The 18,183-nt window shown below is 37.5% G+C and overlaps 1 protein-coding gene across 1 annotated transcript in view; it reads right to left on the bottom strand.

Moving 5' to 3' along the window:
- The window catches only part of IGF1 (insulin like growth factor 1), an 84,151-nt gene extending 68,072 nt beyond the window's left edge, over nucleotides 1-16,079 (bottom strand). The window contains exons 1-2 of the mRNA XM_034778725.1: nucleotides 15,856-16,079; nucleotides 12,027-12,183 (exon numbers count right to left, since the gene is read on the bottom strand). Coding sequence (XP_034634616.1) covers nucleotides 12,027-12,183; nucleotides 15,856-15,918 — 220 coding nt within the window. The 5' untranslated portion in view covers nucleotides 15,919-16,079. The remainder of the gene's footprint in view (nucleotides 1-12,026; nucleotides 12,184-15,855) is intronic.
- Nucleotides 16,080-18,183: the final 2,104 nt, after the last annotated feature.

Here is an 18,183-nt window from a genome sequence, read left to right as displayed (position 1 = left end):
TACATGATAGAGATTTAAAAACCTTTTCTTTTCTTTTCTTTTCTTTTCTTTTCTTTTCTTTTCTTTTCTNAGATTTAAAAACCTTTTCTTTTCTTTTCTTTTCTTTTCTTTTCTTTTCTTTTCTTTTCTTTTCTTTTACACACTCAACCATGGGTAAACATGTACTTATCATACAAAAGCATGAAGAATAAAAAACCCAAATATTTTTATATTAAGAATCACATAGTTTTGAATTAATGTGTATGGTCTAATTTTCAAATAAAATGGGACCTCCATCCCCATATTTATGCATTCACATAGGCAAACATAAGATTCATTTTGCACACCACAATGGGAGATTTGGACGTTCTAGTACGTTTTCAATGCTAGAAAGTTGGGATTTCAGTTGAATTTCAAAAATAAGATAGGGAAAATATAAATATGAAGGGTTTAGAAAAGATGAAGGGTAAGATCATTAACTGGTACAAATCAGTATGGTTCTATTTATGTCAGTGGAGCTATGCCAATTTACACTAGCTAAGGATTTGGCCTGAAAGCAACATCTTCCTGGATAGACTAGGAGAAATCAGGTGTAATCTGCTTTGAGGTAGGCTCTTTGAAGGCCTGTTGTCTTTGACTCTACATAGATGCTGTAGTTCTTGATGAAATTCTATCTCAGACTCATTTGTCTGCTTCAGATTTTATAGCAGTTTAACCATTACTACGACATTCCAAAGCAACTCTACAGGAGTTGGCATTGGATGGGGAAATTTAAGAATCAGAGATACATAAAAATCAACAGAAATCAGAATTTTAACTTAAAGATTGCTGCCATAACACTGACAAAATAAACCCATCTCTAGAATTGTTTCTAATTAGCAGTAAAGTTTTGGGAAAGGATATCATTTAATTTTACTCCCCTGGATAGAAGTAAAGCAATTTGTCACCCTATGCTGAGTCCTATTGGTTAACACGTGACTATGATGAGCTATTTTGGATCAGGAAGGCACTGAGAGACGTTTTAACTAGATTTACTTGTCGAAACTTGTGCTTATAATGACACTGTTAAACTCTCCATTATTGTGTGGAGCCCACTCATCAGTGTATGTTACATGTTCCCTTCTGTGCCTGATGCACAGAAGATATGGTTCTGTTAATGCTCTCCCATTGAGAACTTGGCTCCTTAGCTCAAACTGTGGAGATGTATGTTTTTAGCTCTGGTTTTTAGCTCTTTAATCTCTGATGCAGCAGTTTAGATGGTGACTGTCATAGTTTCACTAAACCAAATTGTAAAATAGTTTGAATTTCTAATATTTTTTTTCCATTTGACACAAGGGGCCCTAGAGTTACTCCAGGGATGAATTTGGCCCAATATCTTTGATAGGAGCAGCATGAAATAATTTGATGCCACTTTTTTTATTAGTTATATTGAAATATAACTTAGCTGCACATAATCACTTTCATTTGTAGTAATAGTTTTGAACAAATGGGCTCATTTTAAGGAGGAATGTCGACATTAGGTACGGTTAAATAAGAAACTTATCCCAGACATTTTGAAAAGCATTAGAACATACGCTTAAATCCATCCTTATTCTGCCAAGCACTTAAGACCATGCTTATGTCTAAGCACACATTTAAATTCCATTGAAATCAGTGGGACTTAAGCACGTGCTTTGCTGAATAGACATAGGCTGCTGAATTGAGTCCCTTGAGAGGCTGCCGTATGAATTCCCTGTCCTGAAACACTTACAATATGGATTGCCTTAGACGCTCAAGCATTTAATGCAAAAGGTTTGAATTAAGAGACTGTGTGGTCTTGGTCAAAATTGTATTTGCGACTCTAGCGGCTCTGATCAAATATTGCAAAGCCATTAATAATATCAGGACAAATGCAGAGGACCATGTGCAAAGGTTTTGGCCAATTGCATAAAGGAATATGCCAGAAGTAAAATGAGTCAAGGGTTTTTCTTGGTATTTAAGGTTCAGTGAAAAAGTAAGAGGGGCAGCAATGCCAAAAATTAACGCTGAGCTTGCCAATTGCTTCTTTAAGTGACTTTAGCCAACATGAGACTAAACAATGCATTAAATACACATACAAAGTAGCTGCAGTTAAGGAATCACACGTTAAGTAACAGCTTTTTGCTCAGTGTGAAAGTTGAGCTAGCACATTGATAAAGACGAACATCATGACAAGCTTTGTCATCTCTTTTCTCTAGCCACTAATGAGGGCACACCTAATTTGAACTTTTAGAGAACCTACTGCACTCTCATTTGGATCTTTCACAAAGATGTACATACGTGAAAGTTTGCCCACTGCTTCGGCTTCAGAGCAGCCAATCAGCTGATCACTGTGCTCAGTGTACTGCCATTGAATGAAAAGCAAATTTATTTTTCTTATGGCTGGGAGACTCTCTAGGAGAACACAGTGGCACAAACCCCCCAACCCTTTCCAATGTGGCAAAAATTGCAGCCTCTCTCTCATAGGCCCTGCTTCTTTTTAAGGCATTCCTCCATGTTTCTTATGAATGGCAGTAAAATGTAGGTCATCACACCAGGGATTGAATTGGGAACTGCAAAGATAAAAAGCACGAGCTGCTGCATCTTGAGCTAAACAGCCAAGACTCTATAGGTGGAGGTTGGAACAACTCAGATCCTCTGTGGATTGGCACAGAGCAGGGACCCATAGCACAAATTCACTAGTGGGTTTTATAGATACAAAAGAGGTATGTGTCAGATCCGATTTGATTCCGCAATTATGTCAATCCAAAACTGCATGGTTTCCATGTTGTTACTACACAGTAATCTGTTTCATCAGGATATATTTTTGAAATGTCTATAAAAATTAACCTAACACAGCTGAACATAGTACAGTAATTGCAACTTTTCAATGTTTCTTTTCAGGGCTTGTAATAGATCATTGCTTTCAGCTTGGGACATTTAAAGGAGTGAGCATCTATATGGTTATCATAGTCCCCCCAGCTACAGGAGAGGTATGGAATGCAATGCAATTCCATCTGTTGTAATTACATTGATGAATTCTGCTGTCGGGCCTAAAAATCCTAAAGCCATCTTAAAAGCAGACTTTGAGCAGCTATTGATTAACAGGGGATGGGGAATCATTGTCCTGATACTTAGCAGAAGCACTGTGCCAGTCACATAACTACCTATTACTGGGCCAATGATTTCCTTCTCTGCAGGATACTGACTCCTTCATTTATACCTCCTTCCTACACAGCATGGTAAGTGTGATGACAGATCTGATTATAGGGATTCCTGTCATTAATTCTTCCTGACTTCCTGGTGAACAGGGAGTTTGGAAGAATAATCCAGTATTCCCATGACATGTACAAGGGAGGGGGGATATCTCTAAGCATTCCCAAGGATACTGAATTGGTTTTGTTGTCTCAGTGGAAGAAAATCAATAGTAAAAATATGTCATAATAGTCTACACAGGGGTTGTCAAAGGCAATGGGAGGGCTGGATACTGGGAAAACCTAAGTCTGCCCATCCCAGTTATTAGAGAGACAAGGTGGGTGAGGTAATATCTTTTATTTGACCAATTTCGATTGGTGAGAGAGACAAGCTTTCAAGCTCTTCTTCAGGTCTGTGTAGCTCCAAAGCTTGTCTCTCTCACAAACAGAAGTTGGTCGAATAAAAAATATTATCTTAACCCCCTTGTCTCTCTAATATCCTGGGACTTTCACAGCTACAGCAACACTCTATACATTCCTCTTCTGAAATTCTTTCTTCTATGTAAGGAAGCATGTGTTAGATCATTATTCATTCTTTGAAGAATGTTGGAAGGGCTTCACTATGCTAGGTCCCTAACTTTAGCTTCCATTTGTATACATGGCCCCAGGTACATATTACATCTAAATTGGGCCTGAGAAATTAGAATGGCTCATTAAATTATCTAACCATCTGAAAGGCCATTTATTTTTTAACACTTATATGCACCTTTAACTAAATTAACCATCCATGTTTGGGAATGAGGCAATGCATGTTTCTTAAAGAAGAAGGAACTGAATTGAAAACAATGTGACTTGTTTCCTAGAGTAAATTGCACATGCTCCCCTCTCCCAAGCTAATGCAATTTATTCATAACATAGACATGTGAGCTAGAGTAGACTGAATTCTGTTATTCTCTTTGAATTATATAAAGAAACAAAGACATAATCTCCTTTTAGAGAAATCAACAGAATAACTCTTACAAGAAAAGTAGAACACTTACAGCAAAATTCTCCCCCTCTGATCTGTGCTGTAGCTCTCTGGAGCATGTTCTGCTTCTATTCTTTACCTTTGAAGTCTCTAGTGAAATGTGAATGATGGAAGAATAATCTTCCTATAACACTATTTTCCTGAGCAAGTTACACACAGATTTATCAGTTTGCCAGGCGAAATAAGCACGGGGTCTACAATGTATGAACCTGAAATAACAGGATGTGAGAATACAAGGTCTACGTTGCCTAGAAAGCTATAACAAGGAAGGATGATCTTGTGGTTCACAACAAGACTGCATCAGGACAAGATCTGTGTTCTATACCTGACTCCGGTACAGACTTCCTGAGTTTCCTCGGGCAGTCACTTAACTGGTTTGGTTTCAAGCTAAAGCAGGTGACTCTTGAAGATGTCAATTGAGTTGTTTGTGTTCATTCTAACCGAAACTCTTAGTGAATCATAGATATCTTAACCCATATTTAGTGAAACCAGGGGAAAGGTCTACATTGACTGCAAACCAAAACTGCAGAATTCCACCTCAGTGTAGCAATAATTATCCTTTTAACTTCCTGCTTACATATGGTAATATCTTAAACGAAAGGGTGGGTGGTTCAGGGAGTATAATAATTTGAAACAGAATCCTTAAACTCAAGATCACTAGGGCTGAAAGTGAAATGAGTGATCACTGCTGACTAATACCTTACTTTTATGTTTACCCCTAAGAAACCTAAAGAGCTATACATACGCTGGGTCACATTGTGTGGCATTAGTTGCCACAGTTGGAGTAAACAGATGCAGTGGTCCTTTGCACAAGCAACAGAAATTCTGCATGTGGAGAAAAGACTGGTAGTGAGTATGCACAGGATTGTCACACCATTATAGGGGCCAGCACATGCTTCTCACAGTATTGTCCTCAGCTGCCAACCAGGATGGAAGGGGAACGGTACATGGTCACAACCCGCAATGACATTATGGCCCTCCTCAAACTCTTACTTAGTGAACTCAGAGTGTGGGATTCAGGTTGCCTATTAATGCAGGAACAGAAGGAGGACATGCAAAGCTCCCTATACTTCCTCTGCCCATGTCAGAAACCATTCAAGAGAAGCCAGAATATGGGCTTTTATTAATCTACCACTTCATGGAATGTAGCAGCTGTTGAACATTACTGGATTTAGTGTTTAAAGCAACATGTGTCATAGGATGGAGAATTGACTGTCCCTTCAGGGTAGATCCCAGTGTTTGAATGGGCAGCAATTGGATGCCATGTTGATGGGCACTCTAGAAATTCTGATAAATAGCTAGTGATAGGTAGATATGAAGCACAATAAAGGAGGATTCAATTACATGCATGCAGGGAGATAGACTGACTTCCCAAACTACAGTTTGGACAAGCCAGTGGGGCTAATTTTTCTTCTCTTGTAAAACATGAGATAGGATCTTTTCAGTGATTAGAACTTCTCTTAGTCTCATCCAAAGGATGGCACCTTCCTAATAGAACACTTCGTCACTGGCTCAATACTGACTCCCAGGGAAGAGTACCACTTATTAAATATGCATCTCCTGCAGCAGCTTATTGTTTTCCTTGGAGCTCTCCCATCCAAATACTAACCAGGCCCAAACCCGATTAGTACACTAGTTCTAACAAAGTAGCAACAGAAGGTGATGTGGTTGAATTGAAGGATTCAGTCTAGTAGCTAATAGACAGGTGCTCACATCATAAAACTGCCATCATAGTAAGTACTATTTAGCACTCTTGATAGCATTCTCAGGAGAGAACGCCAAAGATAAAAGCAGCGTATGGAATGAACTACCCTCTCAGCCCTAGAGATGGTCCCTCCGGATCAGGGTTGAGGTACATTGGCAGAATGGTGTGGGGAAGCTTGCATTGCTGCTGCCCATGCTGTGTTTGTTCTGTGAATAAGCAGAAGACTTCAGTCTGCCAAGCTATCAATACAAAGCCTATTATGAGCCCTGCATTCACTTAAAATACCGTTGTGTTTAATACTTAACCATTAGTTAAAAGTTTGCTTCTCCTCACTGGTAATGAAGCTAGCCTAGGTACATGTGCTGTAACTAAACACTTGGCTGTGCTAGTAAAAGGAAATTTAAATTTACATATAATTATGAACACAACCCCCCTACCCCATATTAAAAGAACATTATAAAGGTTGCAAAATCAAGCACTCAAAAGTGCCAGAATTAAGTTACCTGTGCCCTTTGCATATGCATTATGTGACAGTGTTTAATTACATCGTCACCATACTGCTTTTGCCACAGGACTCCTGCCTCTTTCAATGAACAGGATGGACTGTGCTCACGTAGTGAGCCTCTATTCAGTATTTTGTTTTCTCCCCATTGTTCAATCGGTGGGCCTAAGCCTTATTTACTTCACACTATTCAAACCTTACTATGAAGAAAGAATTATTAATTTCCTCATGGATTTTTCTATGGCGCTCATTATTATAATCTAAGTACTTCACAAGCAATTAATTTATCTTCACAAAACCCCAGTAAGGTGATGGGGTGGTATTAGGGCCATTTTACAGATGGGGAAATGAGGAATAGTGAGACTGAGGTAAAAATATCAATTAATTTTGGGGGCCCAATTTGAGTCACCTAGGACCTTTAGCATTATTAGAACTATATATTCAAAGGAGAGCTGCCATTGACTTCCATTGCAGCTGTGAGGAACCCTGTACTCTAGTGAGTTCAGACTGTTCTGCCTATTTCCTCCCAAGCTTGAATGCTTCTGCCCTGTCCCTATCCCAGTCCTCTCTCTTCCCCACCCTGGCTCGTCTTCCTAGTCCCATTCTCCTCACCTAGCCAGTCCCAGACCTCTAGTGCACAGCAGCAGAATTTAGATGATGAAAGTCAATTTGAGACGTTACCAACTTTTCAATTGAGATGTTGCTATGGAATGTTGGCTCTGGTGAACTTAGTAAGCATCTAGCCCCTTTTATTACATACATAGACCTAAACATGTAATCTATTCTCAAATGAGACTTGGTGAAATAAAAGATAATTTTGCAAAAATGGTGCATTATAGGCTTTGAGCCTCCTCAGGCTCATGGGGTTTTCCACTTGTACAGACCTATGAAGATTCACAGGAAAAGGGGAATGACCTCTGAGCTCTTCCCTCAAGCTATCTCTTCCTTGCACCCACTGAGGTCTTCCTTTGGGACCTGATCCAAGGCCCATTGAAATCAATGTAAATGCTTCTATTGACTTCAATTGGCTTTGGATCATGGCTGTGGTCCTCTGTGGCAGCAGTAGTCCCTTGTAACCAGCCCCAACAGGTTTGCTGAGTGGAAAAGGCAGGGAAGTGTTGAGTGATAGTATGTGTATAAGAGACACCTTACTTATTTTAGTCTGGGGAGAGCAGTGTTGGGCTGGTTGAAAAAAAAATTGATCTAAACTGTTTTTCCATAGAAAATTTTCATGGGAAGTGCCTGCTTCCTGTGGAAAATTTCAACTTTTTCTTGAAAAACCCAAAACAGGAAAACCAAAAAGTTTGGTTGTATTTTTCCACAGGGGAAAATAATAATCTGACCAGCTCTAGAGGCATGGTAACTTGGAGCAAAAGGAGAACTGGGACGTGTTAACCCATAGAGTTTTAAATACTGAGGGTCAACATTTTCAGGAGCTCTTGAAGATCTCATAAGTCCTCCAGGAGCCCAAGGTATAGTATGTTCTTAATATTCCTTAGGGGGGATAAATCTCAGACAAAATCTTCATTGTGAAAGTAAAAGTTGTTAGAGAAAGTAATAAACATCAGAACAATAAATATCAAGAATGTTATACTTAAAAAATAGAAATAATAAGGAAAGTTTTAATTTAATTAATAGGTTTAATTACTCATATAATTCAACCATTAGAACTACTCAAAGAGTATAATTATCAATGGCTCACTAGCAAACTGGGAAGATGTATCTACTGGAGTCTTGCAGAGGTCTGTCCTGTGTCCAGTACTATTCAATATTTTCATTAATGTGTTGCATAAGGGAGTGGAGAGTGTATGTATACAAATTACAGATGGCACCAAGATGGAAGAGGTTTCAAGCACTTTGGAGGACAGGATTGGAATTAAAAATTTCCTTGATTAACTGGAAAATTGGACTGAAATCAACAAGATAAAATGCCATAACAACAAGTGCAAGTGTACTCTTAGTGAGGAAAAATCAAATGTCCAAAACAATATGGGGAATAAATGGGTAGGCAGTAGAACTGCTGAAAATGATCTGGGGTTATAGTGGATCACAAATTGAATATGAACCAACAATGTGATGCAGATGCAAAAAAGTCTGATATCATTCTGGGGTGTATTATTAGGAAAGTCATATGTCAGACACAGAAGGTAATTGTTCCACTGTACTCAGTAGTGACGAGGCCTCTGCTGGAGCACTGTGTCTGATTTTGGGCATTATACTTTAAGAAAGATGTGAACAAATTGGAGAGAGTCCAGAGGAGAGCAACAAAAATGGTAAAAGATTTAGAAAACTTGTCCGGAAAGATTAAAAAACTGGGCCTGTTTAGTCTTGAGAAAAGATGACTGAGTAGGAACCTGATAACAGTCTTCAAATATGTTAAGGACTGTTATAAAGAGGACTGATTAATTGTTCTCCAGGTCCACTGAAGGTTGGACAAGGAGCAATGGGATTAATCTGCAGTAAGGGAGATTTAGGTTAGATAGTAGGAAAAAACTTTCTAACTATAAGGATAGTTAAGTACCGGAAAGGTTATAAAGGGAGGTTGTGGAATGCCTATCATTGAAGTATTTTAAGAGCAGGTTAGACAAACACCTGACAGGGATGGTCTAGGTATAGTTAATCCTGCTTCAGTGCAGGGGGCTGGTCTATATGACCTCTGGAGGTCTCTTTGAGCCCTATATTTCCATGATTCTATGATACTTCCAGAAAAATGTACGCATGTAAAAATTAACATTAAACATTACAATTACAGCCTCAACTCCGACCCCAGGACATAGCTTTCAAAAAACATAGCACTTCAATTTTTTAATTATAGAACGATAGTTATAAACATTTAAATAACAGTGTTGAAAGATAAAGCGCTAGCAGATCTACAGTAACTATAATCCCTTGCACCAAAATACAGAAACAACACATTCCAAGGTCTATTGAACAAACAATTTCTATCAGAATATTGATATTTTATAATTATCAAACTATGCAGACATTGTGCAAAGAAGAATGTTGCATATTTAATACATTTAACATATCTTTGTACAGTACACCTTCTACTGTGGTAATATATAATATCTAAAATAACACCATGTTTTCACTGTTCATTGTACTTATATATCTGACTTCCTTTGCCATACCATAGCAATTAGATAAAATACAAAATAACTGTATGAAATTAAAAAGAAAAAAGAAAAAAGGGGTCAGAGTTAAGGTTGTTATTGGAATACCTAATGTTTATTTTCACTTGATTTTCATTAGGCAGTATAATCACTATAAAGGTATTCATATCTTTAGGTACAATGACATCATTATAATTTTGTATGCTTTAATGAATAGGATTGTTTTTTTTACCTGTAGTTTTCTTGGTTTTTGTTTTAATGTTTATGTTTCTTACTGTAGGAACCCTAATATTAAGTTGATGAGGTTATTTTTATTTCTGGGAATATAATATTTTAAAACTCCTGAACAGGCTACACCTCATAAATGTATTTTATGTATGAACTTCCATCAGATCATTAAATGTATTTTAAACTATGTTTACAATAGATAAAAGAGCTTCGATGTCCGTCATTACTGTTGGTGATAGATGTATATTCAGGAGATGTACAGTACATTCATTAGCCTTTTATGAAAACCTTTGAAAGTGGGAGAGAGGTTTTAACAGTCTTTCTAGGTCACAATAGGAATGGGTTAAGTATTTGGAAAAAATAATAGGTGTCTCAAAGTTCAACCCAGATGTTGAACCAAAGCTTTAAGGTCCAGGTTGGTAATAACCTTCCTTCTTTCTAATCCGTAGTTGTTTCCTTAGGGCCATACACCATACAACATTGGGAGTTGTTCTTATGACCTGTGCAGCTCCAGAACATATGAATTTTGAGGACAGTGGTTGTATATAAGTAGAGACCTGTTGTACTTGGTGTGATATCACCAAAGCTATGGAAAGCATGAAGGAGACCAGGGAGAAGGATATTTGGTGTTGGCGATCACAATAAAAGCATGAAGGAGATAGAGATAACCATGTCAGAAAACTGATTGTGCTGGGGAGAATGGGGAAGAAAGAGAGGAAGTGACTTCATTATTGAAGTGAAGTTGGGAAGAAAAGGAAGGACCTGAATAGACTGAAAGGATGGAGAAAGCTTCCAAAGATTTGGAGCTTCAGGTGAGTGTCCAGAATTGAGGCACTTTATCTGAATCTTTTGTGGTTTTCCCAAAATGAAGGCTCGTAAAGGCACAGAGTGAGCCTCACACCAACTAGAGTAACCTCAGCAGACGCTGAATGGCTTTTCTTTAGCAAATCACTGAAAGTTTCATTAGAGGCCACATGTCTTTCAGTGGACTCAAAAGCTGCAATCTGAGTAGTTACCAGACTGACATGCACTCGACATGAGTAAATGTGGAAACTTTGATATTTTGAAGTGTATCAGTGGTAAAGCCAGAATATGTTCGATGCACTAGAATCTTAGAATAAGCCACCTTTCAAGTAGGAAGTGACACTGAAATTCCCTCTGTTTCATAGCTCTGCTCTTTTTGAACTGTAGACCACCTGTAATTGTTTAGTATCAGAGGGGTAGCCGTTTTAGTCTCTATCCACAAAAACAACGAGGAGTCCAGTAGCACCTTAATAGGCTGACCAGATAGCAAGTGTCAAAAATCAGGACAGGATGTGGGGGGTAATAGGTGCCTATGTGAGAAAAGGACTCAAAATTTGGGACTGTCCCTATAAAATCAGGACATCTGGTCACCCTACACCTTAAAGACTAACAGAAAGCTTATGCCCAAATAAATCTATTAGTCTTCAAGGTACCACCGGACTCTTCATTGTTTTTGTAATTGTTTAGGAAGCTATAATGGGTTTGAATCACCACTGCGTTATTCCGGTTTCATACCAAAGAAGCTAAGTCAGTGAAATATTGCAGTGGTCTATCAAGGCCAATTTTTGGGATTTTGCTCCGAACAGGAACTCATGTGCTAACTTATGTTCAGCCTCATAGTCCATTCACTTGAACTGTTGGCTGTATTTGTGATTATTGTTTTTTATTATCCCAATGCAAATTAATTTTGTCTTCGCCTGAACTGATTTGATGTAGTGTATGGATATTTGGATGTTGTAACTTTCTGCCTGCTGCCTTCCAGATTTCCTCTCTCAAACCAGATGTTGGAGCGTAGTGTGTTTTTAACATGATGTGATATGTACTTAACTTGTTTTCTATTGCCTGATACCTTAGTACATAGAACAAATTGATACATTTATGTACCACTGCACCTACTACGCTGCCACATGGACCTATCAGGTCTAGCATGTCCTGTCATTCCATTGATTTCAATGGAAGACCAACAGAAGGTAGCAGCACAGCAGGTGGACTAGAAGTAGCTGGGAAGTGGTTAAAAGGAATAAAATAGTTGAAAAAGAAAACCCATTAAAACCTCAGATAAGCTGAACTCCGACTGTGCTCTATGCCTTATTGAAACTTCATGTTCACTTCAGATTTGGAGAACTCCGAGATTTAGGATAGTAGCCATACTTCACAGTCGGGTTTGATTATTCTTGTGCATGCTTGCAGTGGTTGCAAAACCCAGAGGATTACATGGAAAAATGTCGAAGCTGAACGATAGAAGGGGTTGACTTACTGAAATAAAAGCCTCTGTCTCCACATACGAACTGGAGAGCATCAACCAGCTCAGCACCACAGAGTGTCTCTGGGCCAGCAGTGGCAGAATTGGTTAAGGTAAGCAAACACAGGCCAAGGTAGAAGAGATGAATGTAGGACACAGTGTGCATCTTCACCTGCCAAAGAAGCAAAAGTACTGCGTCAGAGTTTCCCAGTAGAGTCCTAAAGAAAATGAAATACTGCACCCCAGTGAATTGGGAATGCGTATGCAGTGTAATTTGTTAAATAAGAGTAACCACATATTAAAAAAGTTCTCATGATAATACTGCAAGTCTTTACATTTTCCATTGCGTGCATTTTATAACCTGTTTTTTTCTTCCGGGTGAACATTCATGGTTCATGTTTACACAGAGTTAAAGAACCTTCTAAGAATGGACTTGGACTTGTTGCAGCTGCATATGGAAGAGGTAGAAAGAAGGCAAGGGAACTCAGGGAGGCCAAAATAACTAGGGTGGGAGAGCAAAAGCAGGAAGCAGGAAATGTTCAAAAAATTAAGATGAAAATTAGTCATGGTTTATGGGCCAAATTCAGTTCTGTGCCAGCAGGTATATCTTCATTGAAGTTAGAGTTACACCCATTTAGCTCAGGTCTGAACTTGACCATATGAACAAGAGATTATAATTACTTTCTCTCTCTTGTATTTGTGGTATAGACTCACCACAGAAAGTTTTTTCTTTCCTAGAAAAAATATTAAAGGTCCAAATTCTCAGCTGATGTAAATTGACAGAGCCCCATTTGTCTCCATTTCTGTATTGATTTACAGCAGCTAAGGATCTAATCCAATATGTGTAGCGCTACACAACCCCTAGGCTGCAGAAATGACATAGCAGTTTTAGAAAATACCATTGTCAAAATAGTAGGAAAACCCATTTATGTCTAGTAGTAGGGGCAGTGAGTGAGACAAACATTCTGCAGACTTATGCCCCATGCTTACCATGTTGCAGATTTCAAAAGAAGAAAATATATAAATAATTTGGAATGGTTTCCCTTTTTTCTAGATGGCATTTCCGCTGTGAAAATAACCAACAAATCCAAATCCCTTAATATGTCATACAAAGTATGAGAATAATTATATTCCCATTTACAAGAGTCTTTAGCCAATTTTGCCATGGAAAAACCAACAAACGTTATTGCATTAAAATGACTTCAATGGTAGATGCAAGAACATCAGATTATAAATAACTGATAACATAGGGCATCATTTCCTGTAAGGATTCCATATTTTAACAAACACCAGTTTCTTCTTTCCCCTTCCATATTCTTGAATTTCAAATAAAAAAGTGATGCACCTGCAATTTAAAATAGCTCTTACTTCAGAGGAGATAAATCAGAAAGATATTAAACACATAGCCTCAGTAGACTGAAAGACTTTGTATATATAAGAACATTATGTATTTAACAGTTTGTTCTTGAATAACATTTGGGACAGCAATAAACATAAATCCTAAGCATTTAACAATTTTATGTTTTTCAAGAGTTTTCAGCTAGGTTACATGGTAAGATAAATATCAGCATGTAGCTAGGACAAGACAGATTCTCCGGTGTTTTTCCTTTAGTGCAGGCCAAGAAAGCTGCACAGTCTAACCACAGAGAATTTCTGAAGTTTATCCCAAAATATAAAACAATCAAGAACTTGCAGACTAGTTAAAATGTTGAAAAAAGAAATGGATTCCCATGTCCATAGGGCTCAAATTGATTGATTTTTTAAAAAAAAAAAGTTAGGTAGTGTTCCTCCAAACTTATTCAGGAACAGGATTTATTTTCTTTATCATTTTAATTAAATGTGCCATTAGTTGATTCAAGATGTTTGTGATAAGATTGAAGTTCCCATTTACATCTGAGGGCAATATAAGAAAAATACTTACAGAAATGTAACACAATTGGTCACAGGTTTTTTTACAACAGGTTAGGGTGTTTATTGTGTGCCCAATCTGAATAGAAAACTGAGGTATTTAAAAAAATGCACTGGTTAGTGGGTGGGGTTTGCTGAAGCATTTAATTACATTTGGACACCAAATACAAGTACAGGATGAACCTGGGTAAACTATTCCATTAATTGCATCAAATGATTGATCATATTTTCACAGCTGGAATTTCCATGGATCTTTCTCCAGTAACATAACCAGCTATTACTGCAGGCCTGTTCCAACAGTGCAAAATAATGGCACACAAATGAACTGACATAGGCTGAACACTCCAGACCTCTTTTACACCTTTCATGTTTTCTGACTCCACCCATTGCAAAAACTTGAAATCAGTTGGCACAAATTGCATGTAAATAATCTTTACATTCATGATGACAGTTGTCCATTTAATTACATTTGCAGTCATTATAAATACTATGTATAAATACCAGTAATGACATAAGTAGCATGTATTACAGCGTAAAATAGAATATAGGGTTATATGTATCTTCTGAAGTACAGGTTGCATATGAAACTGCAGGAGCGAATTACCAAACCAGAGTATCTGAAGAAACATGTAATTACAATGTAATAACATAGTATTCACTAGTAATTATCTTGTAAGTAAAGTATACGTTTGGACCAGATCTTCAGCTGGTGTAAATCAGTGTTGTTCCATTGACTTCAATGGAGCTATGCTCATTTATACCCACTGAAGAACTAGCCCATTATTTTTAGGTCTTTTAACTTTTAGTATTGCTCAGCTATTTTTTTTATTTGTTCATCTTTCAGTTATGTTGGAATGAGGTGTCTATCTGGACACCAAAAAATTGTTCAATTGCAATTCACATATTTTACCTAGAAAAGCTATTATGAATTATAGTAAGGAAAGTGGATGAATTCTGCTTGTGACAGGCACCTTTTTTAATGAATTGGGCCCTCAGGTAATTATAGCTGTGGAGGTTGTGTCAACTTCTTAAAACTGTGCTTGCAAATTGGAAAAAAAAATCCCAACATAATTCTTGAAAGATATGACTTTGCTGAGAATGGAAACTTGAATGGGGGCCAGTTGATAGAAACAGAGGTCAGTGCATCTATTGCAGTCAAATTTACCTAAAGAGAATTGACACTCCTGAATAGAAATGATAGTATTATAACATGAAACTTTGCCTGAAAAAGCCCTCCCTACAAAGGGAAAAGTTGACAAGATGATGGGGAATATTTCCACTTTCCTTATGTACAATTGTTTAAACTATATGAATATGCAAGGTCAGCAAGAGTTGTAACTGGTTTCTAATATAAAAGGCAAACTGAACTTCATTTTTACTTTTAATATATGAAAACACAAAAATAAGTAAATGTAATATAGTGGCAACACACTGCTGCAGTGATGCCATCACCTATAAGTTTGAACACCATAAAGTATGAGTGTTTTATATATTGTTTGCATAGAATAATAGTACAGTACTTTAACATTTACCATATGTATAATGCATATATCAATATAAACCTCTGCACCTGCAGAAAATATCTAAAAGTTCTTATTCTCTGTTGAACAACATTAATTAACTATAGATAATAATAGTAACTGGAAGCTTTAATATTGATATAACAGAAATATTGTAAAGTTTTCCTAACAGAAGCAGAATTTTAAATAATTACCTGCAATAGTTTTACCTTTACAGTTGTTATCGGTATGTAATTGCAACTATCACATACAGCCATTTTTCAGATCATCTAAAACTGCATATTCAGCAATTTATAAATAATTTCCAGTTCAGAAATATTGTTACTAAAAAGTGCATAACACTCTCTTAGCCAGAAGCAGACAATACACACTAAAATAAAACTCCAAAATGATTTCAAATAGTAATAAAGATTTACCTTCAAGAAATCACAAAAGCAGCACTTTAATAATTGTGTTGAAAGACTGTTGATTTTTTCCATTGCTTCTTAAAAGTGCAAAGTCTGGAAATGAATTTGTTAGCAGAAATAATGAGAAAAAAGAAATCCAGAGAGATGTGAGATGTTGAGAGCAATGTCACATTTCAATATTGAGGACTTTATTCCATTGCGCAGGCTCTATCTGCTCTGATTTTAGCAGTGACAGTGAGATTTAGCAAACAGAAGAGGGATTTAGAGAAAATCCTCACATTTATCTACATTACACAGACACTGTAGACAGGAAACAGCTGGGGGAGCATTTGCCTTCTCTCTCTCTCCCTCTTCTGGCAAAGTTACCGAGTAAGGACTTTTTTGGGCATGGTGACAAATAACATCATACCTTTGCATTTTAAAACTAGAGCACAGAAGCATATTTTTTTCCCCTTAAAAGAATGTGCATTAGTGACAGAAGGGTTAGCACATGAAAAAGCTTATGCTGCCATGGAAAACAAGAAAGTGTATTATGGTTAACTTTCAGTTGGGTATCTATCTATCAGCTTATACACCTTTGCATTGTTAGGGTTGGAAATTTGGTAGTCTATACAATCGATAATAATTTAAGCCTCCAGCTTGTAGTGATGTTAACCCTGAAATAGCAGTTAGCAATTTGATATAAATATGAGGCTCGGTGAGCACTTACTTGTGCTAAATAAGACAAAATACCTTTAACAACCTCACAGGAGAAGTGATATAATTTCCTAGAACTTACTGTAGTCAGAATATAGCAGTCCTATTGGCCTAGTATGGGTCATTGTCTCATGACTTTGCTTTTTTTTGTACAGTAAAAATAAAGTGAAATTTCCCCTTTCACTAGTATTCTTCATAATTATTCTTGGTAACAAGTTAAATGCCAAGAGGCAGGAGATAATTTTACTTTGTTAGCTTTATAATACATAACTTTTGCCTTTTTATTTTTCCTCAGTTATGTGTATATTATAAATAACACCAGCTGGCCAGCAACATGCTCTCACGGGTTATGATGTCATTCAAATCCCTCAACTGTTAGTGGCTTGCAACACAATCCAAGCCAGCTGTTTTTCTGTTTATAATGTATATTGCATTTCAATTTTTGCCATTGAGAATAAAGATGTGATGCTATTTCATAGATACAATTTGTGCTTGTTATCCTTTGGGTTTGAGAGGTGGCCTATACAAGAAGATTATTAAACAACATTGCATGGCCAGGGACCAAACACATAGCACAGACAGTGCATTATTTCTATAAAAACTGTTTATTTACATGGCATTTTGTCCTTATCTCTTTCCACTCCTCCATATAATGAGCACCTACTTGGATGTTATTAAAAATCACATGTTAGTTCATATCATTACATGTGTAATGGTTCAAGTCCAGTTTACCTTGAAGTACATCATATCAGTCAGGCAGAAAAGATATATGACAATGATTAATCAAACAACATTTGGTTATTCCAACACTCTCTCACTGGTTAATACTCCTTTGATTAATTCTCTGTATACTGTTCTAGGTGGCATACAACTGACCAATCTGAATACGCCTTGGTAGGGACTTCTCTCTCCTAATCATGGGTTAGTAAGGCTGAATCATTTGTACTTTTGAGCTAAATTAAATGTTGGTTGCTCAGATAACATCCAACATTTAAGGGATCCTCATATTCATGTGTGGTACAGATACTGTATTTTATTATTTTACTCTCCAGGGTGGCTTCAGTGTATTTTAACCTTGTCAATACATTTCAGAGAGTCCATTGAATAATCACATGATCATTCAGAGAGTCGGACATGTCCTGCTGTAACTCAGAATGCATGTATCACCTTACTTCATCAATTTAATAGGACTGTTTTGGAAGAGGTGATCAAAGCACTGATCTCCTATAGGAGTAACCCTTATAAGCAACGAAGATGAGTATGCTTGATCCTTCCTCCACACTCTCCCCTAACCAGCAGAAACTCCAAACACAAGCCCTCCCTTACTCCCTCCTTTACTCCCTCCCTCAGTCCTTCCTTCCTCCCTCCCACCTCATTAGCCCTTCCTTGGTTATACTCCTAGCAAGATGGATAGCGATTATACTGGAAGATGGCACTAATATAGCTCCTATGGTGGTTGGAAAGACTTGAGGTCTCTGGTCACTTCATAGCACTGCTAATTCTTCCTCCATACATGGATCCACTCTGAACTCCTGCAGTGAGGTGGAGTGGCTTCCCTCTGAGCCAGAGGGTGAGGGGCTTCTCTCTGTCCCTGGGTGGGTAAAGCCAGGCTGAGCTCTGCCCTCTCACTGGAAGTTGAGA

The sequence above is a fragment of the Trachemys scripta genome, chromosome 1, assembly GCF_013100865.1.
Source record: "Trachemys scripta elegans isolate TJP31775 chromosome 1, CAS_Tse_1.0, whole genome shotgun sequence".
NCBI lineage: Eukaryota > Metazoa > Chordata > Testudines > Emydidae > Trachemys > Trachemys scripta.
Note: the sequence above shows the minus strand (reverse complement) of the source record. Positions and strands in the feature narration are given on the sequence as shown.